The sequence below is a fragment of the Chaetodon auriga genome, chromosome 19 (assembly GCF_051107435.1).
Source record: "Chaetodon auriga isolate fChaAug3 chromosome 19, fChaAug3.hap1, whole genome shotgun sequence".
Classification (NCBI taxonomy): Eukaryota; Metazoa; Chordata; class Actinopteri; order Chaetodontiformes; family Chaetodontidae; genus Chaetodon; species Chaetodon auriga.
The window spans coordinates 5,873,069-5,900,765 of NC_135092.1; the positions used below are offsets into that span (position 1 = coordinate 5,873,069).

At 41.5% G+C, this 27,697-nt stretch overlaps 1 protein-coding gene across 4 annotated transcripts in view; it reads left to right on the forward strand.

The window, feature by feature from the left end:
- cacna1bb (calcium channel, voltage-dependent, N type, alpha 1B subunit, b) overlaps positions 1 to 27,697 on the forward strand; it is a 159,921-nt gene that overhangs the window by 127,318 nt on the left and 4,906 nt on the right. The window contains exons 33-49 of one of the 4 annotated variants that reach the window (XM_076758020.1): positions 194 to 304; positions 1,681 to 1,764; positions 3,275 to 3,391; positions 4,179 to 4,244; positions 5,441 to 5,532; positions 5,662 to 5,812; positions 6,565 to 6,692; positions 8,043 to 8,139; positions 14,143 to 14,248; positions 14,366 to 14,473; positions 14,964 to 15,088; positions 15,657 to 15,838; positions 17,270 to 17,399; positions 17,494 to 17,604; positions 20,064 to 20,102; positions 22,535 to 22,799; positions 27,213 to 27,436. In XM_076758020.1, coding sequence (XP_076614135.1) covers positions 194 to 304; positions 1,681 to 1,764; positions 3,275 to 3,391; positions 4,179 to 4,244; positions 5,441 to 5,532; positions 5,662 to 5,812; positions 6,565 to 6,692; positions 8,043 to 8,139; positions 14,143 to 14,248; positions 14,366 to 14,473; positions 14,964 to 15,088; positions 15,657 to 15,838; positions 17,270 to 17,399; positions 17,494 to 17,604; positions 20,064 to 20,102; positions 22,535 to 22,799; positions 27,213 to 27,436 — 2,136 coding nt within the window. Of the gene's footprint in view, positions 1 to 193; positions 305 to 1,680; positions 1,765 to 3,274; positions 3,392 to 4,178; positions 4,245 to 5,440; positions 5,533 to 5,661; positions 5,813 to 6,564; positions 6,693 to 8,042; positions 8,140 to 10,260; positions 10,358 to 14,142; positions 14,249 to 14,365; positions 14,474 to 14,963; positions 15,089 to 15,656; positions 15,839 to 17,269; positions 17,400 to 17,493; positions 17,605 to 20,063; positions 20,103 to 22,534; positions 22,800 to 27,212; positions 27,437 to 27,697 lie in introns of all 4 variants that reach the window. The other 3 variants (XM_076758019.1, XM_076758021.1, XM_076758022.1) reach the window with 3 other exon arrangements.

Consider the following 27,697-nt stretch of genomic DNA (forward strand, 5'->3'; position numbering starts at 1 on the left):
AAATATAATTACAGTGCTTTTTGGTTGCATTAACACTCGTAGCTTTCAGCATCGTAAAGCTATCTTATCTGCTCTCTGAGAAATGACTAAGTGTGCAGTAAATGGGGTAAAGGATTCACCTTTTACACACTTGCTGTGGTTCTTCTCTAAATCTTTCAAGATACTCAGGGTATGTTTTGCCTCCTGTCCTCAGTTCTATGGAGCTCCAGACCTGTATGAGTCCATGCTGAAATACCTAAACATCGTTTTCACAGCCCTCTTCACACTGGAGTGCATCCTCAAGATTATTGCCTTCGGTCCACTGGTGAGCTTTCAGTACCATATGCTGCACTGTACTCTGCAATATTGTTATATGGTGTTTCTGTTCAAACACGAGGGAGAAACTCTCTTTGGAAATGCGAATTTGCCCGAAAAATCAGACTGAGGGTGACTTCTGCATCTCACTGTGCTCATAGTGTTCAGTGTTGCTGACAGTGTCGTCCATGTGAAACAGTTTTTCGATCTGTGGTTGTTAGCATTAACCTTTAGAAATCACTGTGTCACGGTTCTTCTGACGAATAAAAGATGATGTATGACATGTCACAAAGCAGTGAAAGTAAAAGTCTCAAAATCAGGAATGGGGGGGGGGGGCTGAACAAAAAGAAGGGATGAAAGGAAGAGTGCTCAAAAAGAATAAATCTGCCCCAACATGGGGCCATCGAGCCTGCAGCGAGGCATTTCATCTCTGGCTCTGTTCCATTTACCAGGCCCATTTATTAAATAGCTTTTCTCACACACCACTTGCCTCCACCTGTTTAGCTGTTAAGCCCAGATGGATGGGCTCGCATCTGCTGGTATAAACACTCCGCTGCTGTATCTCTTCAGACTGCAGCTGCAGGGCCTGGCAGCAGCCTCTGGCCCCAGGAACTGGATGATTGACCAGTCTGAGGGGGTCCGGGCTGCAGGCAGCAGCTCAGCACTTAGTTTATGCAGTGGAGTGTGTCAGTGTTTGTGTGTGTTGTATATGCACACATTGATTTGCGCGCCTAAGGGAATGTCGAGATTTTCTTGTCTTTTGGTGTTTGTTTTTGTTTTTTTTTTGTTTTGTTTTTGTTTGTGTGTGTGTGTGTGTGTGTGTGTGTGTGTGTGTGTGTGAGAGAGAGAGAGATTTTGTCTTCAGTCTATCAGCAAAATATTTAACATTAAATTTCCTGCACAGGTCACGTTAGAGAATTAATTGACTGTGCATGGACCATTTAACTGACTCTAAATCTACATGAGATGTAGGAAAAGGCTGAACTAGGGTGGAAATAAAGGGTGATCAGTTTAGATTTTGTGAAATGTTGATTGAAATCTGAAAGTTGTGTTTGAGCTGGACCTGTAACAGTTAGTTGATTAATTGATTAGTCAGCTGACAGAAATCGGCAACAAGATTGATAATCGATTAATCATTGAGGTAATTTTTTTCTAGCAAAAAAGTTTTGTCACTGTAAACTGATTATCCTTTGATTTTGGGCAGACGGTTGGACAAAACAAGACATTTGAAGAAGTCGCACTGGACATTTTCTGACATTTTATAGACCTAGCATTTAAAATAATATAGTTTTAGCCCTCGTCTGAACGGTTATACCAAAGAAGCTGAACATTTTAAAGTCTGAGTGAAGTCCGTCTGTCCAGCCTGATCTCTCGGTTGTCTTTTAGAACTACCTGAAAGCAGCCTGGAATGTGTTTGACTTTGTGACTGTGCTCGGAAGCATCACAGACATCTTGGTTACAGAGATTAAGGTAAGTGCTGCGGCCATCACGGGCTCCTCTGGGTGCCATTACACCAGTCTCTCATGGGTCATTTCGTCCATGAGTACCATGGAAGGGTAGCATGCTGTGATACAGAGGGTAGATTTAGTCCAGTCAGATGAGGGGAACTGCGCTAACGGGAAAGTAGAAGATGATATGTACTTAATTAACTGTTTCAGCACTAATTTACATAGAATTTTTTTTCTTAAAGATGGGTCTTTTTACTGTTCGTTTTTTTTAACCAATCTGAACAAACCACTTCAGCTCTAACATCCTGAATGTAGGAATCATGCTTTGCTCTGCTCTCACAGTCTCAGCCCTTGAATCAGAAGCTCAGTCCGGAAAGCTGCCAGCAAAAGAATGACATCATGAAAATCAATACATGAACTGAAAATCAATACATGAAACAAAGGTAGCCACGGGGCAGCAGGAGGACTGATGCTGCTGTTCCAGTTCAGAGCTTTTAGTTTCCTTTGTTGAATTAGAACCGATGAAAAATGGACAAAAGTATTTGATTGTGGAGACGGAGGGCTGAGGCGCAGCGCCGCCGCTTTCTGTGTGGCAAAGTCGTTCTTTCTCTTCGTGTGACTTTCTTTCCATGTTTCATGTGACCATTAGTCTTCTTTTCTGTCTCTTCTCTCTCGCCCTCCTCTCTGTTTTTTTTTCTCTTTTGCTGTTTCCATCTTCTGCTGTTTCTCTCCTGGCGCCTGTGCCCTCACTCTGCCCCCTCTGTCACAACTGACACCTTTAGACGGTAAGTGGCTTTTCTTGTTGGCTGCTGATTTTGTCAATTCCCCTGTCAGTGTGTGTTGTTCTCTCCCACAGACTTAGCTTAAAGTGTCTGCCTACTGAATCCTCAGTGTGACATGATAGAGAAGACAAAGACCTATTAAACACGTGTGCTTTAACAGAGAGACAATCGCCTACAACTGTTCCAGTTGCATAAGACCTGATGTAAAAATGTAGACTGCAAAAAAAACCCCAACAAGGCATTTAGTTTCTGTGGTTTACATCAAAATCTTGAACTAAGACAAGATCAGTACAAGACTATAAAATTGGCTTGAAATTGGTTAGTTTGTATTGCAATAAGATTATATGATCTCACCCTGTGTTTCATTTGGGTGCCTGTCAATGGTGCCCCCCCCCTAGTCAAGTAGGTCCATCTGCAGACACAGGAGCTTGTTTAACAATGAAGACTCCCATGATCCCACACTATTGCACAACATCATCAACTCTGTCTTTTGTTACTGTTTTGATTGAAAAAGAATATTTTAAAACCGTTACAGTCTAAATCTTGTTGTCTAAAATTTCTTACGTAACACATAGAAGAGCTGAAACCGTCAACTTCAATTAAATCCTTAAAGGAAGCAGAATGAAAACACTGATTTTCATACAAGCGATACGCCACTTGCTATCTGTGCTGCTTGGAATTAGGGAACAAAGGACAGTCAGATGTTGTATTTGGGTAAAATTTTACCTGAAACTTGTCCTTCTCTCCCAGGACAAGATGATCAACCTGAGTTTCCTGAGGCTGTTCAGAGCGGCTCGTCTCATCAAGCTGCTGAGGCAGGGCTACACCATCCGCATCCTCCTGTGGACATTTGTTCAGTCTTTCAAGGTGAGTTAGCACACACAGTGACCAAAACACACAAACTGTTCTTTGTGTGTAAAACATGTGTGTAAACCTGATTTATGGACTATGATTTAAAACAAGTGTTTTACAGAAAGGCACAAAAGATATTCATTCAGGAACAAATGCGCGAGAATGCGGATTTATTTGGCATGGATTTCAGTGTAGAGTTTTTTAATTTAGATTGATTGATAGCTGAATAAAAGGATATCACAGGAAATACACACAGTGAGATAGAGGACTGAAAAGTGGGCAGAGGCATGCTGCAGACTTCTGTTGAACTTGAACTGAATGGCTCTCAGCTGACAGCAGTTTGGATTTTCACGCCGTGCCGGTTTGCTCTCTAAATCCTCTGGGACAAGTTGAGGTAAATGCGGAGCGCCGGGCCGCAGCCGAGGGAATTTATAGCAGGTTTAATGTCAGTGGTGAGAGCTTTTAAACCCAATGAAAATGGACAGTATCTGCAGAGTGTTAAAAGGCGCCTATTTAATTACAACAAATGTTCGCCTCCTCCTCGCAGCGATATAAATAGCTGGTTAAAAGAATCGACCCTGCAGGTCAGGTTGACTGCTCAAGTTCTTAAACAAGACTGTAAAATCTTACAAGGGCACTAGTCCGCTGTGGAGAATCAGATTTGCGAGTGTGTTTGCAGAGAAAGAGGGAGAGATCAAAAGAGAAGTCGTGTACTTTCTCTTTGTGTGTACATGTGGGGAATTTGCTGTACCATGTATCTTCTTATGCTCTGACTTTAACCTGTATTTCTGTTTGTTTTCAGGCTCTGCCGTATGTCTGCTTGCTCATTGCCATGCTGTTCTTCATCTATGCCATCATTGGAATGCAGGTGCGTTGTGACACAACCAGCTGGGCTAAAGAGAAGTCAGGATGTAATGACTCAGCGATAGATGCCTCCTGGAAAGTGAGGATTTCTCATTAACCCAGAGTCCCTGCACACCCGTGGTACCCCTCCACAGGTGTTTTGACCCATTTTGCCTAATCAAACCTCCTCCTCTCAGAACTGTGTCGGTGTGCGCAGGCTGTGCTTGGTTGACATTATCCTCGTCCTCCTGTTATCATTCTGGACTATTTATTAGAGTCTTATTGTCAACCTGAGGAGGCTATCAGAGCTTTAGAGCTGCTGGAAGGTGGTAGGCTTTTCCTTTAGATAGAGTCTGGCTAGCAGATCCCTACTGTGACCTGCGAGTAAGATTAGCTAACTAGCTGTTTTACCTCTATTCCAGCAAGCAGCCAGTAACTTTACCATACAGCTGAAATTCTGTTCAGTTTCAATGAAAATTTAATATTATACATTTCACAAGCTAAGCATGCATTGCGTGGCTATTGCCTTGGATTGCGTAATGTTGTACAGGTGCTTGATTTTGAAGTGGATTTTTCCCATTTTTTAGATGTAGCTGATATAAACTGATATAACTTTTTATTTCTCTTGTGTAGAAGATTGTCATAGTGTTTGTGCTGAAAAAGTTAGTTGCTGTATGCTGTACATACATATTTGACTGCTGTCCGAGGTCCCCTGGGACCAGCAGCCAGTGCTCACAGGCCGGCAGGGTGGACACGCTGAGGGGCAAATAAATATTTAAAAAGAGACCTCTGGGTTGTTTTTCTGGACTCACCGTGGGACCTCCCATTTGTGGCAATTATCGACTCTCTCCATTCAATTTCAATTCAAATCAGTCAAGATTTATAGGCATGGAAGGCTGACAATGTATATATGTAAACTGAGCGATAATAAAGGTAAATAGTAAATAGAATTTTATGCACAAAAACTAGCAATACAGTACATAAAACAGAAACAGAGGGGAGAAGAAATAAAATGTGTTCATGCAGGAATCAGTCAAATTAAGAGGCTGGTTGAGAAGAGTGCTTTGAAGGCCTTCAAAGACGTAGGTATGGGCCATGTTTGGGTCTCAGTTTGAGGACCGGATCTATTGTAGTGTCTGTGCTACAGTAGCTCATAATAACATGGTGTATGGCTTTAAGTTTTGAGGTTTGCATTCACCCACCTGCTCCCTGCTGCCTCAGGTGTTTGGAAACATCGAGCTGATTGAGGAGACGGCAATAAACCACCACAACAACTTCCAGACCTTTTTCCAGGCCTTGACCCTTCTCTTCAGGTAATCCTGCTCCCGTATTCCAAAAATACCTGCTGCTAACGCTGAGGCCTGTTCCTGCCACTGACGGGCAGCGTTTACATTCACTTCAGTGTAAGCGTGTGTGTACCTTTAATGTGATTTGCGTTTCAGGAGTGCGACAGGCGAGTCGTGGCATGAGATCATGTTGGCGTGTCTCAGTAACCGGCCGTGTGATAAGCTCTCAGGAACAGTGGGGAAGGAGTGTGGAAGTGACTTTGCCTACTTCTACTTTGTCTCCTTCATCTTCCTCTGCTCCTTCCTGGTCAGTATCAATGAAAACAGAGCGCCATCTGGTCTCATACTGAGTGAAAGTCTACAGATGTTTGTTGGTTTTCTATGCAATAGTCCCTTAATAGCTAGAACTTTGGTGAACTTCATCAAACTTAGTTCATTGTAACTAATGCTCATCATTTTTGTTTTAATGATCAAAAGAGACCCAGATTTTTTAAAAAGAAAACTTATTTTCACACAGATTTTAGGCCCTCATGAACCTCAAGTTGCCTTGTGTCCTGCTGTGAGAAGACCCTGTTTGCGGTTTAAAGTAAACAAGGACTTCTTGCACAGAGGACAACTGCTGCTGACAGTCACAGTGAATAGACAGAAAAATGGCAAAAACATGCAAATAGGCTGCTGGGTATGTGAGAAAATCCCATCAATTAAGTTAATTTACATACTTTTTGTACAGTTTTATATTCATGGCTTGGTTTAAATCAATAATAGTAATTATAATCACTGCCAACATTAGTGAAATGGGGTTGTCTGTTCAGCTGTTAGCGAGGTCAGTTCTGGAAAGATACATGCATATGACTGAAATTCGTCTAAAAGTACGGGTTTTGCAAAATGATCAGCAGTAATATAAATACATATTTTTATGCTAAAATGGTCCTTTAAGTTGAATACAAATAAAACATACTGTTCATGCCTTAAGTAATTTGTATTAAATATTTCTTTTCAGATTTAAGTTTAACATTGAACATAGAAACAAATAGTATTTTGTGTGTTTCCATTTCTCAGATGTTGAACCTGTTTGTCGCTGTCATCATGGACAACTTTGAGTATCTGACCAGGGACGCCTCCATCCTGGGGCCTCATCACCTTGATGAATTCATCCGCGTGTGGGCAGAGTATGACCCGGCTGCCTGGTAAGTGCTTACACTGATCTCTGACCTGTGCAGCTTCAATATCGTCCCTGATGTCGGCGTTAAAGAAGAGGGGGCTTGTTTTTGGAAGAGAGGTAGGCTAGGAAACGGGACTCTCTAAGAATGGCTTCTGAGTTCCAGCAGGATGACTCTGTGATGTGCAGCTGGAAAAATCCCATCTGAGCAGCGGCGGGTGAATGACATTAAGCCTGAGCCCAGCGTCGGCTCAGCTGGTGACGAGCCCCCTGTCGGCCGGACTGATGCATGTAAATCCAGCGTTCCGCTTGGTGTCCACTCAGCCCTCGCCCCTGTAAGCCGGTGGGCCCCAAAGCTCCTCAGTGTGCCACTGTGGTGTGAAGAGAAACTATTTCTATTCGTCCAAAAGGGGAATCCAGGTTTATGTCAGCGCCCTCTCTGCCCCTTTCACCGGCGCTGTTTAACTTGACTAAAACACAATACAAATTCTGAGTGAGACAGCGTTAGGCGTAATTTGTCTCAGATTATGTAAGGCTCATTAAGTTTTAAAGAGGGCTTCACAGGAGCCTTGCCAGTGAGTCAGGACTCAGGGAGAGGTGTGAGATGTGAAATATGAAATTGCCATCTCCTGACAGACATTACGGGGGAGGAATTATTATTTATTCCTTTGAATATAAATTAGCTGCTCTCAGAGAAGTGCCTTCAGTAACATTCAGCATATTTTAACTGCTTTAACTCATTTTTATGTCCGGTTGCAGCAAGCAGTGTGTTTAAGCCTCATTGTTTTCAGTTTTTATTTGTTCATTATAATTTTTAAGCAGAACAGATCGGTTTGGTCTGATTTAAAAGGATTTCACCAGGCAATGTCCCTTAAACATCCAAATGTTGTTGTTGCTTCTGTTGCAGGAAGAAAATGACGACCTTAGTTTGCAGCCAAGATTACACCATAGTACAGTTGAAAACTTGCACATTTTAAGGGCAACAAAAAAGTAAACAGAAATCAAAGATGAAAAGTCCAAATTTTTCAGTCATTTTTGAGATTTCATTCTTTTCAGCTTCCTAATTTCAATCTTTCCATCTGTCTAAATTCAAATTGCTGACCTCAGTGTTTCCAAAACCCTTGCTACAGCCCTGAGGTCAGTATTTGAGATCAGCAAAAGAAAAAAAGGGTCAGGCACTGGGACTTAACTTAAAGTTAAAAATTAAACTGAATCTTTTAATACTCAAAACACCAACAAGTCAGAAAGGCTGACACTGATTAGATTGTGTTCTTTATGCTGCTGCTCGCTGAGTATTTACCTGATATCAGATTATTGTAGATAGATGTAATGAAATAACCTGTGAACTAACCTCTTGAACATGTGTTGTCTTTTTCAGTGGGAGGATATGCTATCAGGATATGTACAAATTGTTGCGTTTTATCTCACCTCCCCTGGGCCTGGGGAAGAAGTGCCCTAACAGGGTGGCTTATAAGGTTTGCACTCCCACACAGTCCCTTCTGTTTTCAAAGGGACTGTGATGGTTTTCGGACTGTAAATGTCTGTTCTCATTCCCTGCGGTGCCGGAGAATGACCCAGCCGCACATGCATACAAACACGCATCGATCCTCCACTAACCAGCTGGCAGGTAACCATGGCGAGTGCAGGAAACAATGCCGCAAGTTAGGCTCAAACAAAAGGCATCAGATGCTATGTCCAATATATTCCCCTGCTTCTAAACACAGGAGTGAAAGAAGAGTGGGCAGTGAGGAGAGAGCATTGTGTGCTTTGTTTCCACTTTGGTTACTGCTAATGCCTCTTAGCATGCTGAAACAGAGGGCATCTTAAAGGAATACTCCACTGAAAATCTGTCTTTTGACTCTGAAATAATGACCCCTCCTTGAAACGTGGCTCTGAAAAGTTTGGAGCCGATGCTTTGAGAAGGAAAGTTGCTGCACTGACTACAGAGTATGTCCTTCTTGGATTTCAGTGGATTCCGATGGAGATGACAGTGAGTCATAGCAAAAGAGAATGAAAGAAAACATCAAAACAGCCAGAGAAAATTCTCAAACCACTTCTGCAGCATAATCCACTTCTTCCCAAAACAGTTATGGAAGGACAAACTAGAACTTTTTAAAGTGGAACTCCACTAATTTTACACATCAGTTAACAGGTGTTGGGGAAAAGGTTTTATAATGCCCTTTGTGGCTCTAGAGGGAGCTGTGTGAAACCTGATAAATGTCCTCAAGTGATGTCACATGAGTCAGCATCAGTTGTGACTGAAGATGACAGTTTGAAATGAAAAAAGAAAGTTTAGCATAAAGCTCCTCATAAATGCATGAGGCTAGCAGCTCGAGGCTACATTAGCCACTACTAGCAACTAGCAACAGCTCTCCAACTGAGCCGTCGGCGATTGAGTTGCATTGTGGGTATGTGAGAAGAATGTGTGGACTTAAGGGAAAGGGTATCTCTGGCTCTGCCGCAACAGTTTTGATACTTTTTTAAAAGCATTGTGAGTTCAACAATTCTATAGAAGTGCAGTGTGGAGTACTCTTTTAAAAGAGCTGAATATTGTGGTCTTGGACAGCGTCCAGTTCATTCCAATACAATTTGTGCACAGACGTATACATCAAAACTTTTACTTTTGCTCCATGACACATGGAGCATAAACATCTTTATCAGGATGAAACTCCCAATGCAAGTATTGAAATTCTGGCAGTTCAAAGTCATCAAAAACAAAAAAAAATCATTGTTTTACATGAATGATTGTGTATGGGGAAGCCTTTTGGGCCTCAAGCACATCATGTGACCAGCAGCACCAGCTGAGCCACCACGGCCACTTTGAATAGAAAGAGTAAAACAAATGAATGAATGCAATGATATTCATGTGTTTTTCTTTCATAACCTTAACACTGATTAAGAGAAACAAAGATATATATTTTTATCAAAATATGCTTTAAATTCTCTTAGTTTCTCAACAACAGAGCTGAATGCACTACTTCCATACCATACCATCGCCTCCACGTAGCTCTGCAACTCTGCTGCATGTAGTGTACAGTATATACTATAGTATACATATACTGTATATGTATATAATTATATATATACTGTATATACTATATAGTGAATGTAAGGCTAATCTGTCGACAGGGGGATTATGTTGCCAGGGCAGTATGAGAAGTTTCTCTGCACGTTTTGCTAAATATGCTGTGAGATTGGGTTGCCATGTTTGATACTCTAAATATAGATTTTCAGGGGAGTAATCCTTTAACATAAAATGCACTCTCATTCCAAAATGCATATCTTCCACCAGGATCCCTCCATCCAGCATCTCTCCACAGGGAATCCTCCGGAGCATCCTCCCCTCCTTCCTCTGGGATCCATTCCTGAACCCTTAAATCCAGCTAGGATGGCATTCCAGATCATTGATATCCTGGAAATCTTATTAACAAGGATTTCTGTCTTTTCCTCTCTTTTCCCCTCCCATTCTCTCTTTTGGATTTTACCACTTTCTGTGATGGTGTAACTCCCCCTACCCCTTTTAATCCCAACACCTCCTCACCTGGGAAATCTTCATTCCTTCTTCCATGGCCTCGTACCATCTTTCCCCCGGGAAGCGGCCGCATGACTTACCGCGATATGTACGAGATGCTTCGCGACATGTCCCCTCCGCTAGGTTTGGGAAAGAAATGTCCCCCCAGAGTCGCCTATAAGGTAGAATTACTCCTCCCTTCTGTCCCCCCTCCCTCTTGCAGTCACTGCTGGCTCCCTGCTTCCTCCTGTCAAACATCTTCAGGCTTCTGTCAGTGTGTTGCAGTCAGTATCTTCTGGCCTGCTGCTGTGTTCTTCTTTCTGTTCATTTGTGAAGCTCTGTGACCTTGCCCTGCTCCGTGAGGGTTTGTTGAACGCTCTAATCGTCTCCTTCAGGTCCATGTAACACTGACATGTAAAAATAGATTGGAGGAGCTGAGGAAAATCATAATATTTGACCTCCACAAAAACGTCTTGGAAAAAAGGGGAATCAAAATAACAGCACCAGCTGCTGGTAGATAATAAAAATCCTAACTTTATTAATTCGGCCAAGGACGTTATGTTTTTTTGTCCCTTTCATTTGTTTGGTAGCAGCACTGTTTCCAGCAGCAACAGGGAGTTGTTTTCAGTTCACCAAACAACAGACAGACACAAAGTTAGGGACTAGACAGAGAAGCAAGTGGAACATCTAACGCCTGAAGAGCCAGATATTTTTCTCAGGAGTTGGGATAGACCTAGACCCATTGATGACTTCAGGAGTGTATGTTACTCTGTGATTTGTTCACCTAGTGTTCCCAAAACTAAGGGGTAAGTATCTTTATTTTTGTACCTGTTATCCACCATCAGGTTGCATCTTCAAGTGTTTCTCTCTTTTGTGATCTCACAGATGTCTGCAGTCTGCTTGAGATGATAAAACATTAGCCCAGGGTGAAACCAGCGTTTCCACAGACTGTGCCAGGCGCTGCTCTGGCCTGCCACTGGCCCATACAGTGGACTTTACAAGCACCCAGCAAAAAAAAAAAAAACCCTAACAATTATTTTATCGTTCTGGGGAGACTGTGGATATCTGCCATATCAAGAAAACATCTTTGAAGATGCAACCTGCTGGAAAATTGGTAAAAGATAGTGTTCGCCATACTACGGGCAGAGCTCTTGGGATGGCATGTCCGGATCCTATGAAACTTTGTCCCGACATCCATTCCCAGGGGCATTTTTGGCTCAGAGTGAGATGTCGCGACAACTATTGAATGGATGGCCTTGAAATCCAGTTGTTGTTGCCCTGCAGGATGAATTTTAAGAACTTTCAAAGTGCCATCACCAGGTCAAGATTTTAGTCTGCCCAATGCTTTGATTTTTGACCAAATATTTTAAGTACCACCATTAGTTTAGAACTGATACTCCCATCAGTGTCAGGTGGGGCTTGTGTTTAGTGCTATGTAGCATGTTAGCATGCTAACACCCTAAACTATGATACTGGAGATTTGCGTGAGGAACGCCATATTGCCAAATCATGGAGAAGCATATGGAATAACTTGTTTTGTAGTTCATCTTCCCACTATTGGCCAAAAAAATGCGTTACAGCACTAACCTGACTGAAGGAGACACTGGCACATTTACCCCATGACTATATATGCGACTTTTATCGGAGTGAAGTTGAAGTACGCAGCTCAACAATCCTCAGGTAGTCCCTGTGCCAGCTGCTTACCTCTTAGCATGAAGACTTAATGTGAGTGGTTCCAGTGCATGCACAGCTGTCGAAATGAATCACATTTAAAATGGCCCTGCCCTTGCCCCAGTTAAAAATGTCTGGGTCTGACGTGGTTGCATCTCCAAATATAACTCCTGTTTTTGTGAATCGACAGAGAAAGACATGAACAAAGACACACAGAGAGAGCAGCAGTGCACTTGAAAGCAAGGCCAGCGTTTTTTTTTTTCCCCCCATCTCTATTTTTTGAGTTTTTCCCATCCAGCTGCTTTGCAGTTGATCGCACTCCTAGTTAACCTCCCTTCGTAATGAACACATCTTCCCCGACAGTCATAATTGTCCCCGTTACCCTCTTATTTTCTGTTTTATGTTCTGTCTTCAGGCAGAGCTTCACTCTCTCTTTTGAATGATCTTTCCTTCACCCTCTCTGGGGATTTGTGTCCTCTCTCCTCCTTCCTCTGAACTTCACTGTGTGTGTCTGTGTGCGTGCATGTGGAGTCTTTGTCTGCAAGCATGTGTCCTCCACATATGTGCTTTGTGATTATGTGTTTCTTTATTTGTCTGACGCTCGTGTCTGCAGCTTGCCATTGCTCTGCTCTTCCTTTCTGGGAAAAAGATGCAAGACTTTTCATGCATAGATGCTTTCCAGTTGAGGCACTTCCTCCTCCTCCTCCTCCTCCTCCTCCTCCTGTTTCTTGCCTCTCATCTCGCCATCTCTCCATCTGTATTGTTATGCTCCCACAGTGAATATACTGTCTTTTTTTTCTTATCTTGGCTAGGAAAAAAAATGCCAACCATCAGCTACAGTTTTCCTTTTTCACAAATGTTTCTGATGATTGATTTTTTTTTGTGTGTGTGTCTTTCAGTTCTTAATGTCTTCTTTTGATTAGGAGTTTTATATCCAGTACATGCCTCTGCTGTCCCTCCAGCCTCAGGGTGAATGTGGTGTACTAACTCAAACATGCATGTCTGTATGAATCATTTCATTGCAGCATTGATCCAAAAGCCCTGCATGGTGTGGATTTATGCTGATCAGTTCCTATTTTGGATCAGTTTTTAGCTTTCTAATCTACTCTGGAAATACTGATTAATTAAAAATGATGATGTCTGCATGCTGCCTAGTAATTGCTGCTAATAGTTGCTAGATTTTAGTACACAGCAGTACGCAGCAGTGAATGAAGGATAGCCTGTTTTAACTTTTAACTTATCCAATTCATCATTTAGTCTATAAAATGTCAGAAAATAGTGAAAATAGAGGTGAAGGTGACTTTTTTAAGTTGCTTATTTGTCCAACCAACAGTAAAAAATCTAAAGATATTCATTTTCTAACCATGTAAAACAGAAAGAGAACAGAAAGTGCTCACACTGGTGAAGCTAGAATCTTCGAATTAAAGCAACTTTAACTATTAATCTGCATCAAAGTTGTTGTCATATTTGGCTGGTATTCAATTCAATTCAAGATTTCTAAAAACACATCAGGTTTCACTTTACTTGAGTCTGGTGCAGTGACGAATTCTTTTCCTTTCAAGCTACAGACACATATTCCCAGAAACATACTGAAGGAAATGGTTGATTTTTTAAAGAATTTAAATATTTTAACGGCACTGGCAGATTTTTTTTTTTTTTTTTTAAGGCAATTAGATGGTCAGCGACTTCTCTTTTCTCCTCAGGTGTCTAAGTCATTATTTTCAGAACAATGACGGCAGCATTGAGCTTAACGTGTTCACAGAGCTAACAATGCTCAGCATCACAAGCTCATCATATTTTAGCTTGTAGCAGAAGTGTGCTATGCTTCCAGTGCAATAGTCTCATAGCAACAGCAGCAGCCATAAGCAGCACAGAGCTGCATTTATCTGATTAGTGCTGTTAGCTTACGAAAAGGTGTGTATGGTGGGCACACAGGCTGAGGCCTTTGCATGTACTGAAATGACTACTTGACTAATCAAGTAATAGTTTGATGGAAATTGTCCATCAAATTGACATTTAAACAGAAACTTGCAGGTTCTAGCTTCTCAAAGTGAAGATTGATGTTTTTCTCAGATGCATTTTATTGTAAATGAAATACCGTTGAGTTTTGCAAAACTCAGGATGGACAAACAGGATTTCTTCACCTGAAGTAAACTGGTTGTGCAAAGCCTAATATTAAAACAGTTCCCCTTTAATTTGGATTGTAGTCACATCTCTAATCCAGCCTGCTTTCCCTGAGCTGTTGATTGTTTGTTCCTGGTTCATGGCCCCTCCTCTTTGCTTCCACTCCTCTCAGCGATTGGTGAAGATGAACATGCCCATTGCAGATGACAACACGGTGCACTTCACCTCCACACTGATGGCCCTGATTCGCACGGCCCTGGAGATCAAACTGGCATCTGGTGAGAGACTGAAACTACAAAATCCAGAATCCCTTGCGGCCGGACTGACATTAAAGTTAATGGCTGTGATCACTCTGGTGCAGATTTGATGTGACATGTTTGTGGGCATGTCCCCAGGGGTCCTGGCGCAGCGTCTGTGTGACGTTGACCTGAAGAGGGAGATAAACCGAGTCTGGCCCAACCTGTCGCAGAAGACTGTGGATCTGCTGGTGACGCCACATAAATGTCAGTTCTGTTTGGGTTCTACTGGGCTCCACTGGAACCAGTTGTTTGCTTGTCACTTGACTTCTTCCTGTTTGGTTTTCTAACATTTTCCTCTTGCCTCTTTATTGAGTCCTAAATGTCTTATTTTCCTAAAAAAAAAAATAAGTATTTTAAATACGATAATAGAGGAAAATTGGTAATTTCAGCTTGTTTCTCATACAAGTGAAGACATTCACTTATTTTCTGCTTGATGTTTGTGCACTGGTTCAAGATACTGCACATATGTAAAAACAAAAAATTCAAGAAGGAAAATTTTGAAACATTTGATACCAAGCAAATACAGAAAGCATACAGTTGAATTGATAAGGTGTAGATTGTTTACATGACGGTACAGCTCAGTTTGCAGCCACAATGACCAGTCCGTTCTGTCCATGTCCCCCTTTCTGAGTTCTACTTTGTTACTCATCTGGCTCCATCTACTGCCCACATGGCGGAATTGTCTCTCACTCAGGTCTCTCCTCTCCAGACAATGAGCTGACTGTGGGGAAAGTCTATGCAGCTCTCATGATCTTTGACTACTATAAGCAGAATCGGGCCAAGAGACTCCAGCAGCAGCAGTCTTCAGGGGGGCCTCAGGTGCAGTATGCTTTAAAAATTGTCCGTGTAACGAGCTCAGAGGTGGTTTAGACAGGAAAGAAACGTTTTATGTTAGTCATGATATGTGTGGATTTAAAATCTAGTTGGGTGTCATTTTGTGTATGAAATAATTTTCTCATGCTGACCAACGAGACATAATCCCATGATATTTAAGGGACACAGTTTCCAGCTCATGCTTATTAGTCTCAAGACATTAACTCTGAAATGAGCTGAATTAAAAGACAAATAATCTTGACTTTAGCATCATTAATTAATTAAACTCAAGCTTTATAGTGTAATAAAGTGTGTCTCACAATATGTCTGTCTTCCACTTCTTTCAACTGTAAAGGTTGCATATGAGACGAAATAAAAATAATAAGATCATTTTTATTAATTATTTTATTGAGCAAGCACAACCACATTTGCCCTCCTACTCTTACATAAAGCCTCATCTAAACTGATGTGGTGCTCCCTCAGTCTATACACACTTCTTTATGCCGCTCCCTGAATCAAATTGTCAAATTGTGATGAATCCATTTATGACATCTGCTGTTGGTCTGTCCTGCAGAGTAAACTGGGGGCGTTGTTCCGTCCTGTGCTGCCCCTCACTCAGATACTGGAAGTAGAACCATCGTTTTCCAGCCCCAAACAGCCCCTCCCACCCCAGCCTGAGCCAGAGGCGAAGCTCGAAGCACTGCCCACGACCACCATCACCACCACCACTGCCACCTCGGTTAACAGGGACACAATGTGAGTGACTGTCTTCTCTGTCATATCCAGTAGAAACATAATATATCCACAACATGGGTGGAGGTGTCTTCATTGATAGTGTAATATTACCTTCAAATACAAGACAATATGTTCCATAATAATTGAGCGAATAATGATTTTCACAAATTTAACCTTCTCACATTCTTAAGACAGAGAAATTAAGATAAAGAGAAACTACCTTCATGTCAGATATGATAACTGAGAATAAGTGAATTCAGATCCATTGGAGCAAAAGCTAGATGTTCTATGGATTTAATCAAAAACTGAGGTATCCTTTCCAAACAAACAGTTGTGTTCAGTCCCACAGCTCAGTGTTAATAAGCAGATGAGGGTGGGGTGACTCTGTGTAGAAAATGTGAAACTGTCTGAAAATGTGGGTTCTCAGCCTGCGGCAGAAGAGCAGTGACTCTGCTGTCAGGATGTCAGTGGGGAGGTAATTTCACCACTGTGGGCCACGAGCAGCCACAGGGTCCTCAGAGTGACAGATGCAAAATGTTCGCATCACAAAGTCGGTATTGGCCATGGCTTGGGTGTGAGAAGTTCCTTTTTTCTCTTTTCTGGAGAAACTGAGTGTTGTAGGAGAACCATGGCAGGTTGAATACCAGCATTCTGGACTAGTTGCACTGGTCTGATAACAGAGGGGGGCTCTCTGGCAAGGGGCTTGTCCAGGCAGGAGATTACAAACACGTGGAACAGCCCCTGGGCCTCCTCCCCAGTGGGGATGGGGTGATCCTTCCTGATGCTGTACAGGAAGAATGTCCAGGTGCAGGCTTCTGCTGCTGTGATGTGTTCACTGTCCAGGGTCACACACAGATTTGCTGTTCGGGTTGCATCACTACAGTGATGTCACTGGTTCTGCACCCTTTCCTGAAGGAACACATACTCAGACCAAGCGTATTTTTGCGTTACAAGTCCATCTTCTTCCATTTTCACTTGCAGCTACAGTGACTGTGTATTGGCAGCTGTCAAAATGCAAGTGATCTCCACTCAATACTGTGCCTGAAAGCATCCTGTGTAGACACAGATGGAGCACTGAAGCTGCTGCCTCTGCTATGCTAATGTGCGGCTCATGCTACGCCTCCTGTCTCGACGATTTGTCAGTCTTCAAATTGATTTGCATACTTAACAGAAATGAAAGGATGCCAATATCTAATTCAATCTGAAGAAACATGAGGGCTACAGACAGGAGATATTTCAATTGATCAGACAGCTATTACCTTGATTAATCAGTTAATTGTTTGGTCTTTAAAATTTCAAAAAACACTCAAATGTGGTTTTGAGGGCACAAACACTCAATCATGCACAATCCTTGGTTACTCCAAAAATGGTCTTTTCTCAATTTCTGTCTTATCCTACAACAATGACTAGCTGCCAGTATTACAGTCAGAGCTGTTGGGTGTTTGTGTACAGACTAAACCAGAGGAGTGCCATAAAACATTCCCAGTCCGGAGATGTTTCTCAGGCAACACAGAGGCCCAAAGGCCGGAGGAAACTACAGAGAGGCCAGTCAGAGGACGTGCCTCAATCCACCAGACCTCAGGTACACAGACACAGAGAAAACTCCACCATTGAAATGTTATTTTACGTTCTAACATTCTGTGGAGTCTTACTTCTTTTTCCTCTTCTTCTTTCAGGAATTGGTTGAACTGAAGCAGGTGGAGAACATTTCAGACACAGAAGGATATCCAAGCCTGGAAGGCCACTGCAGAGCAGCTTCTCTGCCCCGACTCAATGCTGAGTACTACGTAAGCCCACCATTGCTCATGTTTCCATGTTTGTTGTTGCAGCGCTCACAGCAAAGATCTCTTTGGTTCATTCACAGCTGATTTGTTTTGTTCAGGTTTGGAAAAGACACTGTGGATACCTTAGGCAGTGGATTCTGCAATGTAAATGTAAATACAAATTAATAAATTAGTAGAATAGCTGAAAAAAAAAAAGGTGGCTGAGGTCGGGTGCATTTGAAAAAGCTGAAAAAAGGCTGGTGCAAAGTTGAGCAGCGGTCGGTTAGTGAAAGCAGCCGTAAGCTAAGCGGAATCGCTCTCTGTCAGTCCACATCAGTTCATCCTGCTGACCCCAACCTCCCCAGTCTGACGACTTCACATTTATGGCGAGGAGGAAATTCAGGATAGATGGACTCAGCAAAGTGAACAACACAGATGTTACAGTAATGTCTTATGTAGATTAAATATGGTGCCAGTTTTTACTCATTTACAAAATAAGGCAGCAATATTGACCATTTGGATACTGAATGACCAGTTGAGCTGCAGTGTGTGTTCCTGACTTATGACTTGATTTCACTGAACTTTTGTCCTTCAAAAAGATAAACTGTGCATTTTGCAGAAAAGTCAACTTGATGAGCCTGTAAGTCTCAATAATTAAACTCAGTCTCAGTGCTGTTTTATCACCTTCAGATTGATCTTTTTTCTTGAAGAAACTGATCAGCAGTTTAGGAAAGACAATAATTTCCCATCTTTCTGACAGTTACTCGAGAAGATTAATACCAGACTCAGCTCGAGCTGGGAGGCAATTAGCCGAGCTTAGCATAATAAGCAGTTAAAAGAAACTGCAATAATTATAACATGGAGCTCCCTATAAAACCACACATGTTACTTTAACATTTCTGTTTGTGTTGTGGTTGCTGTGTTTTTGAACGTTGGACAAAGCTAGGCTAGTTGTTTTCTCATGGTTGCAGTTTTTATGCTAAGCTAACCATCTCCTGGCTCAAGCTCCACACTTAATGCATGCACAGTGACATCGATATTCTTATCTAAGTCTTAGAAAGATCAACTAAGAATATTTCCCAAAATGCTTAAGTTTTCTTTTAAGTTTTTATCAGCTGCAGTCCAATTACTGATATACTGAAGTCATTTTAGAGAGACGATGAATGGCCTGAACTTTATTTTCAATGAAAATTCAAAAAAAAAAAAGAAAGAAATTCAGTGGAAAACCTGAAATGATCACATGGTACTGAAATATCATTTGAAAGCAGAGAGCCACAGTCTGTGGTCCTGATATTTTACTGTCCTGTCATTTTGTGTTTTGCCTTGAAATAGGAACTGGATGATATACAGAAACTGGATTTATAGATTAGAGCATCTGTAAATTCTGGCCTTCAACGTGAAACAATGTGAAATAGTAAATAAGTGTGACTTGAATTTAGTTGGAAATCCTAAGGATGCTGTTTTGAAAATGTTTTTGTTTGCCCTGTTTGCCCCATTAATTATTATTATATTTCATACAATACTCAGACTCACCTGCAACAGGATCTGATCCAACAGTTGAGAGTGTCTGCAGTAATCCTCTGATTTTTATGACTGTCACTTCACTCCATGTTTAAATCATTTACCTTTTTACTGTCATTTTCTTACTTTCGGTAATTACTCTCGTCTGCTGCATATGGATGTCATGTCAGGATGATTTTTCTGTCTCTCATTGCTCTGTTTCCTGGATTGTTTCACCTGTCTGATCGTGTCTGGTTCGCTTCGCTGTTTGCCCTGTTTGCCTGTCTCTGTGTGTTCTTGTCTGTCTCTCTCTGTCACCTCTCTCCCACAACACTTAACATGTGCTTTCCTTATGTTTATGTTGCCTTTTGATCTCTCACTCTCTCTTTAAAGGATGAGGCTGGCGTTATTCTGCATTTTTGTTATTGTCAACAAATCCCATGAAAAGACCAAAACCAACAATGTGTTAGTCCTACTCTCAATACCTTGTGATTTCCCAGTCCTACCCCTGAGGACATAAGCTTTAAAAACAGCTCACAAATACACAGTTTTATGTCTAATAAAAGCTAGCTGAGTTAGTGTTTGGTGAAAATAGTGTTGGGGACTTTTTTCAGCTGCGGATTAATACACATTTGGTGTTGTAATGAGTATTTCCAGCAGCAGGATGCTGTATGTGAGGCATTAGTCAAAATAAACTATAGTATGTGTGAGTTCATGGTCACACAGTTTGTATGCAACAATGGAGCCCCATGTCACAGAGGAATGAGATCGATCAGGATTTGGATATACAGACAGTACTTGTCAGTAGGATCAACACCTTATTGGTTTGGGTCTTTTCATCTGATTTACTGACATTAAGAAAATATAGACTATCGCCAGCCTTATCACTCGTAGTATCTCCTCTTCTGTTTTCCCTTTCTCCTAATTTCAATGCCCACTGCTAATGTTTTGCCCACCTCCCTCTTGTGTGTGCTGTCTGATAGCGGAGCCACCCTCGCCACGCCCCTGGGACCCACCTGGCAGTATGTACCACCTGTTGTACCACCTCTTTCTTCTTCTTCTTCTCCTCTCCTCCTCTCGTCCTCTCGTCCTCTCCCTCTTTTTCTTCTTCTCCTCTCATGTCTGTGTTTGCCTCCATGTGCTCCTCTCATCTCAGTGCAGAGCTCACACCATCTAGCCATCATGGACAAAGTGACCCTCCTACATATACAGTATACACTGGTCATTCCATGAAATTCCTGATAGTCACATTACATGAAATACACAAATTTACATTATCCACCAAGCATACCCATCCCTGGAAAAGTATCCAGTGCAGTGGTCCAGTGTATTCGGGGTATGTCACGCACTCTGTCCTGCTTTTCAGCCATTAACTACAGCAGTACAGTACAGTACTACACTTTGGTAAAATGTGGTGGTGTGTATGTGAGTGTTGTTATGTAGTATGGTAGTAGTGTGTAGTTTTATCTGTGAGTCGGTGTGTGTTAAACAAGGCAGGGACAGTACTGCTGCTTTCTTGCTTTGAAATAACATTTTCTATCTAACACACCACAAAAAGCCATCCAACCGTATCTGTCATTTGATGTTACTGCCAGTCTTAAAATCTTATTTTTCATACATGAGAACAAAAGCAAACAGAATAAGTCTGACTTATCGCTATTCTCTCACTTTCTTTTACTGCACCTTCGATTTATTTCTCTTTCAGGACTATATACTATTTTCCTTTGTTATAAAGAGCATATTGTGGTGTTTATCTTTAAAAAAAAGTAAGATTTTAAGACTGCATACTAGATAAAATGACTTGGTAATATGAATCTTTTCTGCAGTGTTGTCATATTGTTGTCCCTGACTGTAGCTACGGGCTAGGCTGTGGGGTAGGAACAAGAGGAACAGCACAATCACCCTAAATCTGTCTGTGATAGAACAAATAAGAAAAATAGTAGCTCATCATAATGACATATCATTTGTCATTTAGTGACTATTCAAAGTTCCTTATAGCAGCATGACTAAACACATTTTTAGCACTGGATGCTACAGTATGTTATCTAGATAAATACATTTGGAAACTTAAGTCCTCAAAAACTATTTACTGCTATACAGTAACCAGCAGGTGGGGTGGTAACTTAGCTGCTGTTCCAGTTCCCTATCACATCAGTTTGTTACCTGATAGCTGTGCTGGTCAGTAAGATAAGAATTAGGTGGGGTGAGTGTCAATGTCCTCAAAGCATTAGTCAAAGTATTAATCGCTGGAGAGAAACTGGTTATAAGAAATGAATGCACTAGACTCACAGTCACTATAATCAATGTTGTATAACAGCCATGTATCAAATGACAATGTGAAAACAACGTGAAAGGTGTCGCTCATCCAACTCTACAGCTCTCAGCTGTATGAGGCTATATAATAATTTTTACCAGATTGTGTCAGTGTATTGGTAAGCCTTACCACTCTCATGCAAGAAGCATCTGTTAGCAAAAAAAAAAAAAAAAAAAAACACTGCTCAGTTCCGCACAACAGACAGACACAATTAGCAACTAGCTGGTGGACACAGTGGAGCACTCAGCAGCTAAAGAGTTACACATTTCCCTCAGGAGTTGGTATAGACCAAAACAGAGCCAAAAGAGAGTGGATAGTGGACTTCATCAGGTGGTCAGAGACATTAATCTAAATGAATGATAATGTTGCTCCATAACTGCTGGATGTGTAAATAAGCAACTGTTTGCCAACAAGTTCACCATACAAACATAAAGATGATGATGAAAAAAGGCAGAAAAATGTCATTCCTGACTTTATTGACTTACGTCCATTAAGAGATTACAAACCACGTAAAATCAAACATGGCCAGCTGGAGTGTTCCTCAGCAGCAGTAGCCTCAGTGCTGTCATTAGAGATCCGATCTTATTAGAATAGTAGTTTCATTTATAGAACTTCCTTCCATCCAGTGAGTTTCTATTCTCAACTTTATTACCGTAATGAATTTTATGATGCCTGAGCAGCTGAAATGTTCCCATTCCCTGTTATAGCAACAAAGCCTGAAATTAGGTGTAACATAATGTGTTGATTAGCAAGCATTAGCAGTTTACAGAAAGATAACACTTCTTTCCAAGGTTAGAAGTGGCATGTTGAAAAAGTGAGACATGCCACAAAGGCCAAAGTCAACACCCCACCTCTTCTTTGTTCACTAGCAGAGACGCCTGCTAGCTTACAAATTGTTTAAGTTTTGAAACGGTAAGTATTCAGGTTCTGTCACACATTTGTGTTCATTCTTCTCAAACTTTTCTGTGGCTGGAGAAGAACGTCGATCTGAAGACAAAAGGTTGCCGTCCACTGGTTGTGTCTTCTGTATGTTGTGGATATGTTGGTGATCCAGTACGAGTGGTTTGGGTAAAACTACCACAGCCACCCCTCTGCCCTACTTTTTCCTCACAACTCTCCATGTTTCTCTTTCCCTCTCAGCCGATTGTCGACCTCAGTCCTATCAGACGCTCAGCATCCTCGCTGACGCAACACCATCGCCAGGACATTGGGCTGAGGGAGTATGACCTGGAACGGCCTGGCTTGGCCCAGTCCTCAACAGGTTCGGGGCAAATCCAGGGCCAGGACAGAGCCCACCACCATCACCACCACCATCGCTGCCATCGACGCAGGGACAAAGAGACAAAGAAGCAGAAGTCCCTGGATAGAGCTGCGTCAACCTGCGTGCAACCGTCCAGCACTGTTGGTGAGGACAAAAAACAAACTTATATTATGATGAGAAAAACTTTTGAATTGATGCGATGGATTCTGAAAGGCTTTCATTTATCATGCTGTAGGTAACTGAATGGGTTGTCTATGCAAGTAGGTTGTTATGACCCATATTCACATTTATTTTTAGGTTATGTTTTCTAGTGGTCTCAGTAATTATGATGAGAGCAAAGGAGGAAGTCAGGTGGTGTAGTATACAGAGCAAGAAAATCTGCACATGGAGGAGGATGGATGGATGAATGGGTCAAACATACACAGGACTTTCATCCAGGAGACGGCTGTTTGTGTCCCATGTGAAACCAAAAATCAATGTTGACCTATTTTCATTTGCATAATGTATTTATGTTACGGCATGTATGTAGTGTAATTTATTCATTTTAACCCCAATAATAAACTTAACCAAGTAGTTCTGGTGCCCAAACCTAAGCAAACAATGACCGTAAACGTAGTTTTGGGAGTCACTGGCAATTGATCTATTCAGTCCTTTAGGTATGAAGAAGTGTTGCACAGAACATAAGAATACAATGTAAATTCTAAGGCCATGACTAGCATGAGCATTGTATGAAAAATAAATGCGGCCCTCTAATTTATTTCAGTGAGAGATGCATGCTGATGCAGGTCATCCAGCCAGAAGGTTGAAGCAGATACCACTTATACACCAAAATTAGCACATACATGCAGGTTTTTAAACACTGGTAAACCAGCTAAAAGAGGCAATTGACTCCTTTCAGCTGCCAGTAGATGAATTTGCCCTTTCTTATTTTTTTTCTTTGTATCTTTTTATGAGATAATGATGAGATGGAAATAGAGTATAACAAGCTGATAGTTCTGTTTGATATCAGGAAAGATTTACGCGCTGGTGTCCGGAACCTCAAAGCATGTCCTCATCGCGCTGGAAAAGGGCTGAAAATTAATACGTCCATCTGGGTGTCTTGTTTCCATAACTGCCGATCAGAGCTGAAGATAAATACCTGTGACAACAGCGGAGTCATTTGACCCTCGAATTAATGCCAATTATACACTTTCCCACTGAGGACAGAAGCCAAATGGTTGTGGGTTTTTTTACCTACTGCTAAATAGACTTTAGTTAAAGCTTTTGATATCCAGTATCTACTGTAACTTTTGTCATTTTATATAAAGAAAAAGCATTTGTGAACTGCTAAATATGGTTAGCCAAACACGTACATGATACTGAAAAAGACATTTTTGTTGTTTCCTGCTAAAGGCAGTCTTATGAAGGTAAATGCAGCGTGCCCTGTAATTACCACTTGTTTCCACAGCGACCACTCTTCAGCAAAAGTTAATTAGTCGTGCTTCACATGCTTTGTTGCACCCTCCAGGACACCCCTACAACACTAATAAGATGTAAAAGTTTAACATTTTCCTACAAACACTGTATGTCATCACATCAGGCTTAAAACTCATGAACAAAGAATTTTTTAAAAGCCCATTAAATGGGCATATATTAGGTTGTTGAGAGATTAACTCATTTAACACAGCAATATTAATTCACATTATACAGCGAGGAGTGTCCACAGAGAAACTTGGCATCACTCTCATGGAGAGACAGTGATATCAGGCCAGGCTCTTCTAGTAGATCACTTGGATGTCTTAATGTCGCTGCAGAAATTCTTTATAGGATTAAAGTTCCATGATCGGGTTATGTAGGTGAAGGGGTTTCTGCTGCACTTCATCGAGGGATTTTACATGTCAGGCTTTCCATCTGATTAGCAGAGAGAGTTGTGAGCTCTCAGAGGAAAATCTGCTTTGCTGGGGATTTTTTTTCTCTCTCTCTCTTTTTTTCCCTTTTTCCTCCTTTGTTCCCTCAACAGAAACAGTTACATTTATAAAATGTAGACCAAGCTCTCCCATAAGCACTGGGAAGACTGATCTGTCCACAGATTTCACATGTAGAGCTGCAAAATTCAGCTGAAAAAGGTTAAATTTACATTTTGCTCATTTTGCAAAACAGAAACGAGCTGTGTCACATTAAGAAAAAGGTTTTGTCTTGTTTCACACACAAACACACTCATCATGCTAACTTCTCATATACAGTAAATCAACGCACACAATCTACCACTCAAGCTGAACACTAGAGCCATCTGTAAAAATGTCAGAAATAAAATGAATATATAGAGAGAATGTAGAGCGAGAGCATTTGATGTGTTGGGAGGCACTAAAATAAGTGAATTTGACATATTACATCACTTGCTGTAAATGACTGTTTTGAATAGTTTTCCCATCCACACAAATGCATAGACTTTTCATTACCGCTTCCTCTTTTTTTTTTTCAAGAGACACCTGAGAACGTAAGGTAACGTAACGATTTATCTAGCACAATGATGAGCTGCCTCAAGCTGTTTTAAGGTAAAGCGAGTAGCAAGAAAAAGAAGGATACCTCCATAGTCAGGTATAGACATGATGGTTATACATACAGTTATTTTCCTGTCCTCAAGACACAAACATTGTTTATTCGGATATGAGAAACCAATTTTTAGCTTTAGCTCTTGTGCTTGTTGCTGCACATGCTGTTTAAAAGTGAGACTGCTGTCGGTACCATAGACTGTACTGGCATGGCAGCCATTTTCCTCTGACGTCATGCTCACGTCAAATGCTCTTATCAGAAGGATCATTTTGTACTGGTGTGTACCAGGTTGCAAGTCATACAACCTTGCAAGCATGCAGTACATTTTACTTGCAGGCTTGCAGGTGTCCAAGATATGCGTTAATGTTTTAGAATTGATGTATGCCTTTCCTATCATAACACTTTCAAACGGAAATGTTATAAAGTGGTTAAATGCTAATGTTAGCCTTGTGTAATTATAGCTGATGGGTTATCAAATAGGGTGATAACTATCTGTCTTTTCAGTTGCTAATCAATCAGAAAGTGGTGAAATGATAAAGAATTGCCTGGTTCTCTATATTTATACAACTTGCAACCTGTAACACAGCTCTACCACATTATCCTTTTTGGATAACAGCATTTGAGCATTCCACCCTGAACATCATATCAGGGGAAAATGGCCACCATGTGAATGTGGTTCAATACAAGTTTGAGATTATGCAGAGATGTCTAAGAATGTTAAAGGTAGATTGTTATCTTGACAGAGCTTGAGATGAAGAGGAGCCAAATGCAAATGTAAATATGTTAAGGACCCAGAACAGAACCTTGTGGAACTCCTTATTTATGCTAAAGGAGGTTGGTTTGAGACCATCAATACAGATTACCTGTGTTCTATCAGACAAATACACATGAAACCATTTCTGACCAAAAAAACCAAACCAAGTACCCATGGTGGTTCATTTAAGGGTGCTCGGATACAGACTTAGCTGAGCAGCAACAACAAGCGGTTTATTTCAAGAAAATTCAAAATTCACATAATTCTTTTCACACCTTCCATTTTTGGCATATTGTGTTTCCTCTGGATTAGATTTTAGGACACTCAGCTGGCTCTTAAATCATAAATGTCACAGTGTCCATAAATGCACCACCAAGAGGGATTTTCAAAATAGTATCTGGAAGTAACAGTAACATAAATTTGACCAAAAACAAAGGCCAAAATGTGATGGATTACATATATCAGTCAAGTTCCAGGTCTTTGCAAGTTGATAGTGTATGGAAAATTAGCAACATTATAAGACAGATTCATGTTCAGTGTCAAGGGTCATGGTCACAGTCTTTGTTTGACACCAGGGGTCGTCTGCTAGAGCAATCAAAGGCTGAGAGCTGGTGGCAGGGTGTTTTTTGTGTTAACACTGGAGGGCAGCAGCTGGGCTTTATTGCTGAGATAAAAGGCCACAGTGGACAGGCCCAGCACAGGGATTTACGGCTACGTCTTGGTGAGATAGCAGAACATCCAGCAGCGCTCTCCTCAGCAGAAACAGCAAGAGAACGACGGAGAGTTTCACTCCTCCAAGCTTGTCGTTCTCGAGGCAGATCTGACGCATCAGAATGATGAATAGGCTTCTGTGTTTCTGTCATCGCGGTTTTAATCAGAAAACTGGAATTATTCCAACGCTGAAGACAGTAATTTCACCACAGTGCTTTGCTTTATGCCACACACCCAAGATGTACACACACACACACACACACACACACACACACACACACACACACATAGATGGGCCATGGGCCACTCTTTAATTAGAGGTGTAATAGAAACAAAACTTCACACTAGGAATATATTATGATACATATCATAGAGCTGAAAATGGATCACAGTATCACCTCAATCCATTGGCTGATACAATAAAGCTGAATTCAGACATCAAATTCATGTTTTCTTCCTCCATTCATACATGAAGAACTGGTGATAAAGGTGACAGCTAAACCATGTACTGTATGGTCTACCTGCTCTTTCTCATCTCACTTGATGACACCATCCTCCAGGTTCATTCACCGACCCTTCAGCTGAAGGTTTGACCAGGGAACGAGCGAGGGAGCGGGACCGCAGCCGGCCTCATGAGAGGAGGCACCACTCCTCAGCAGGAGAGAAACAGCGTTACTACTCCTGTGAGCGTTACGGCAGCAGGGAGCAGTGTCACACCAAGTCAGCCGGTCCCAGTCGATCCACGTCTCCTGGAGAAGGACAGGACACTGGTTTGCTAAGACAGGTGAGTTACCTGCCACATGTGGCTCAGTGAGTGACATCTTGCATGTCCTGCACACCCTGCAGTCTTTGGACAGGGGCGTTGTTTTGGCTCTATAGTCCAGCATATTGGATTGGAAATGAAAACAATGACTATATGAGATTTAAATTACTTTCAGCTTTAATTGTGTGGTGTTCACATCCATAGTTGTGAACAGGGTTGGAATCGGTGTCCTTTTTATTCAATGCCCCCTAATTTTAGGACAGTGCAGCAGTTGTCTGTGAC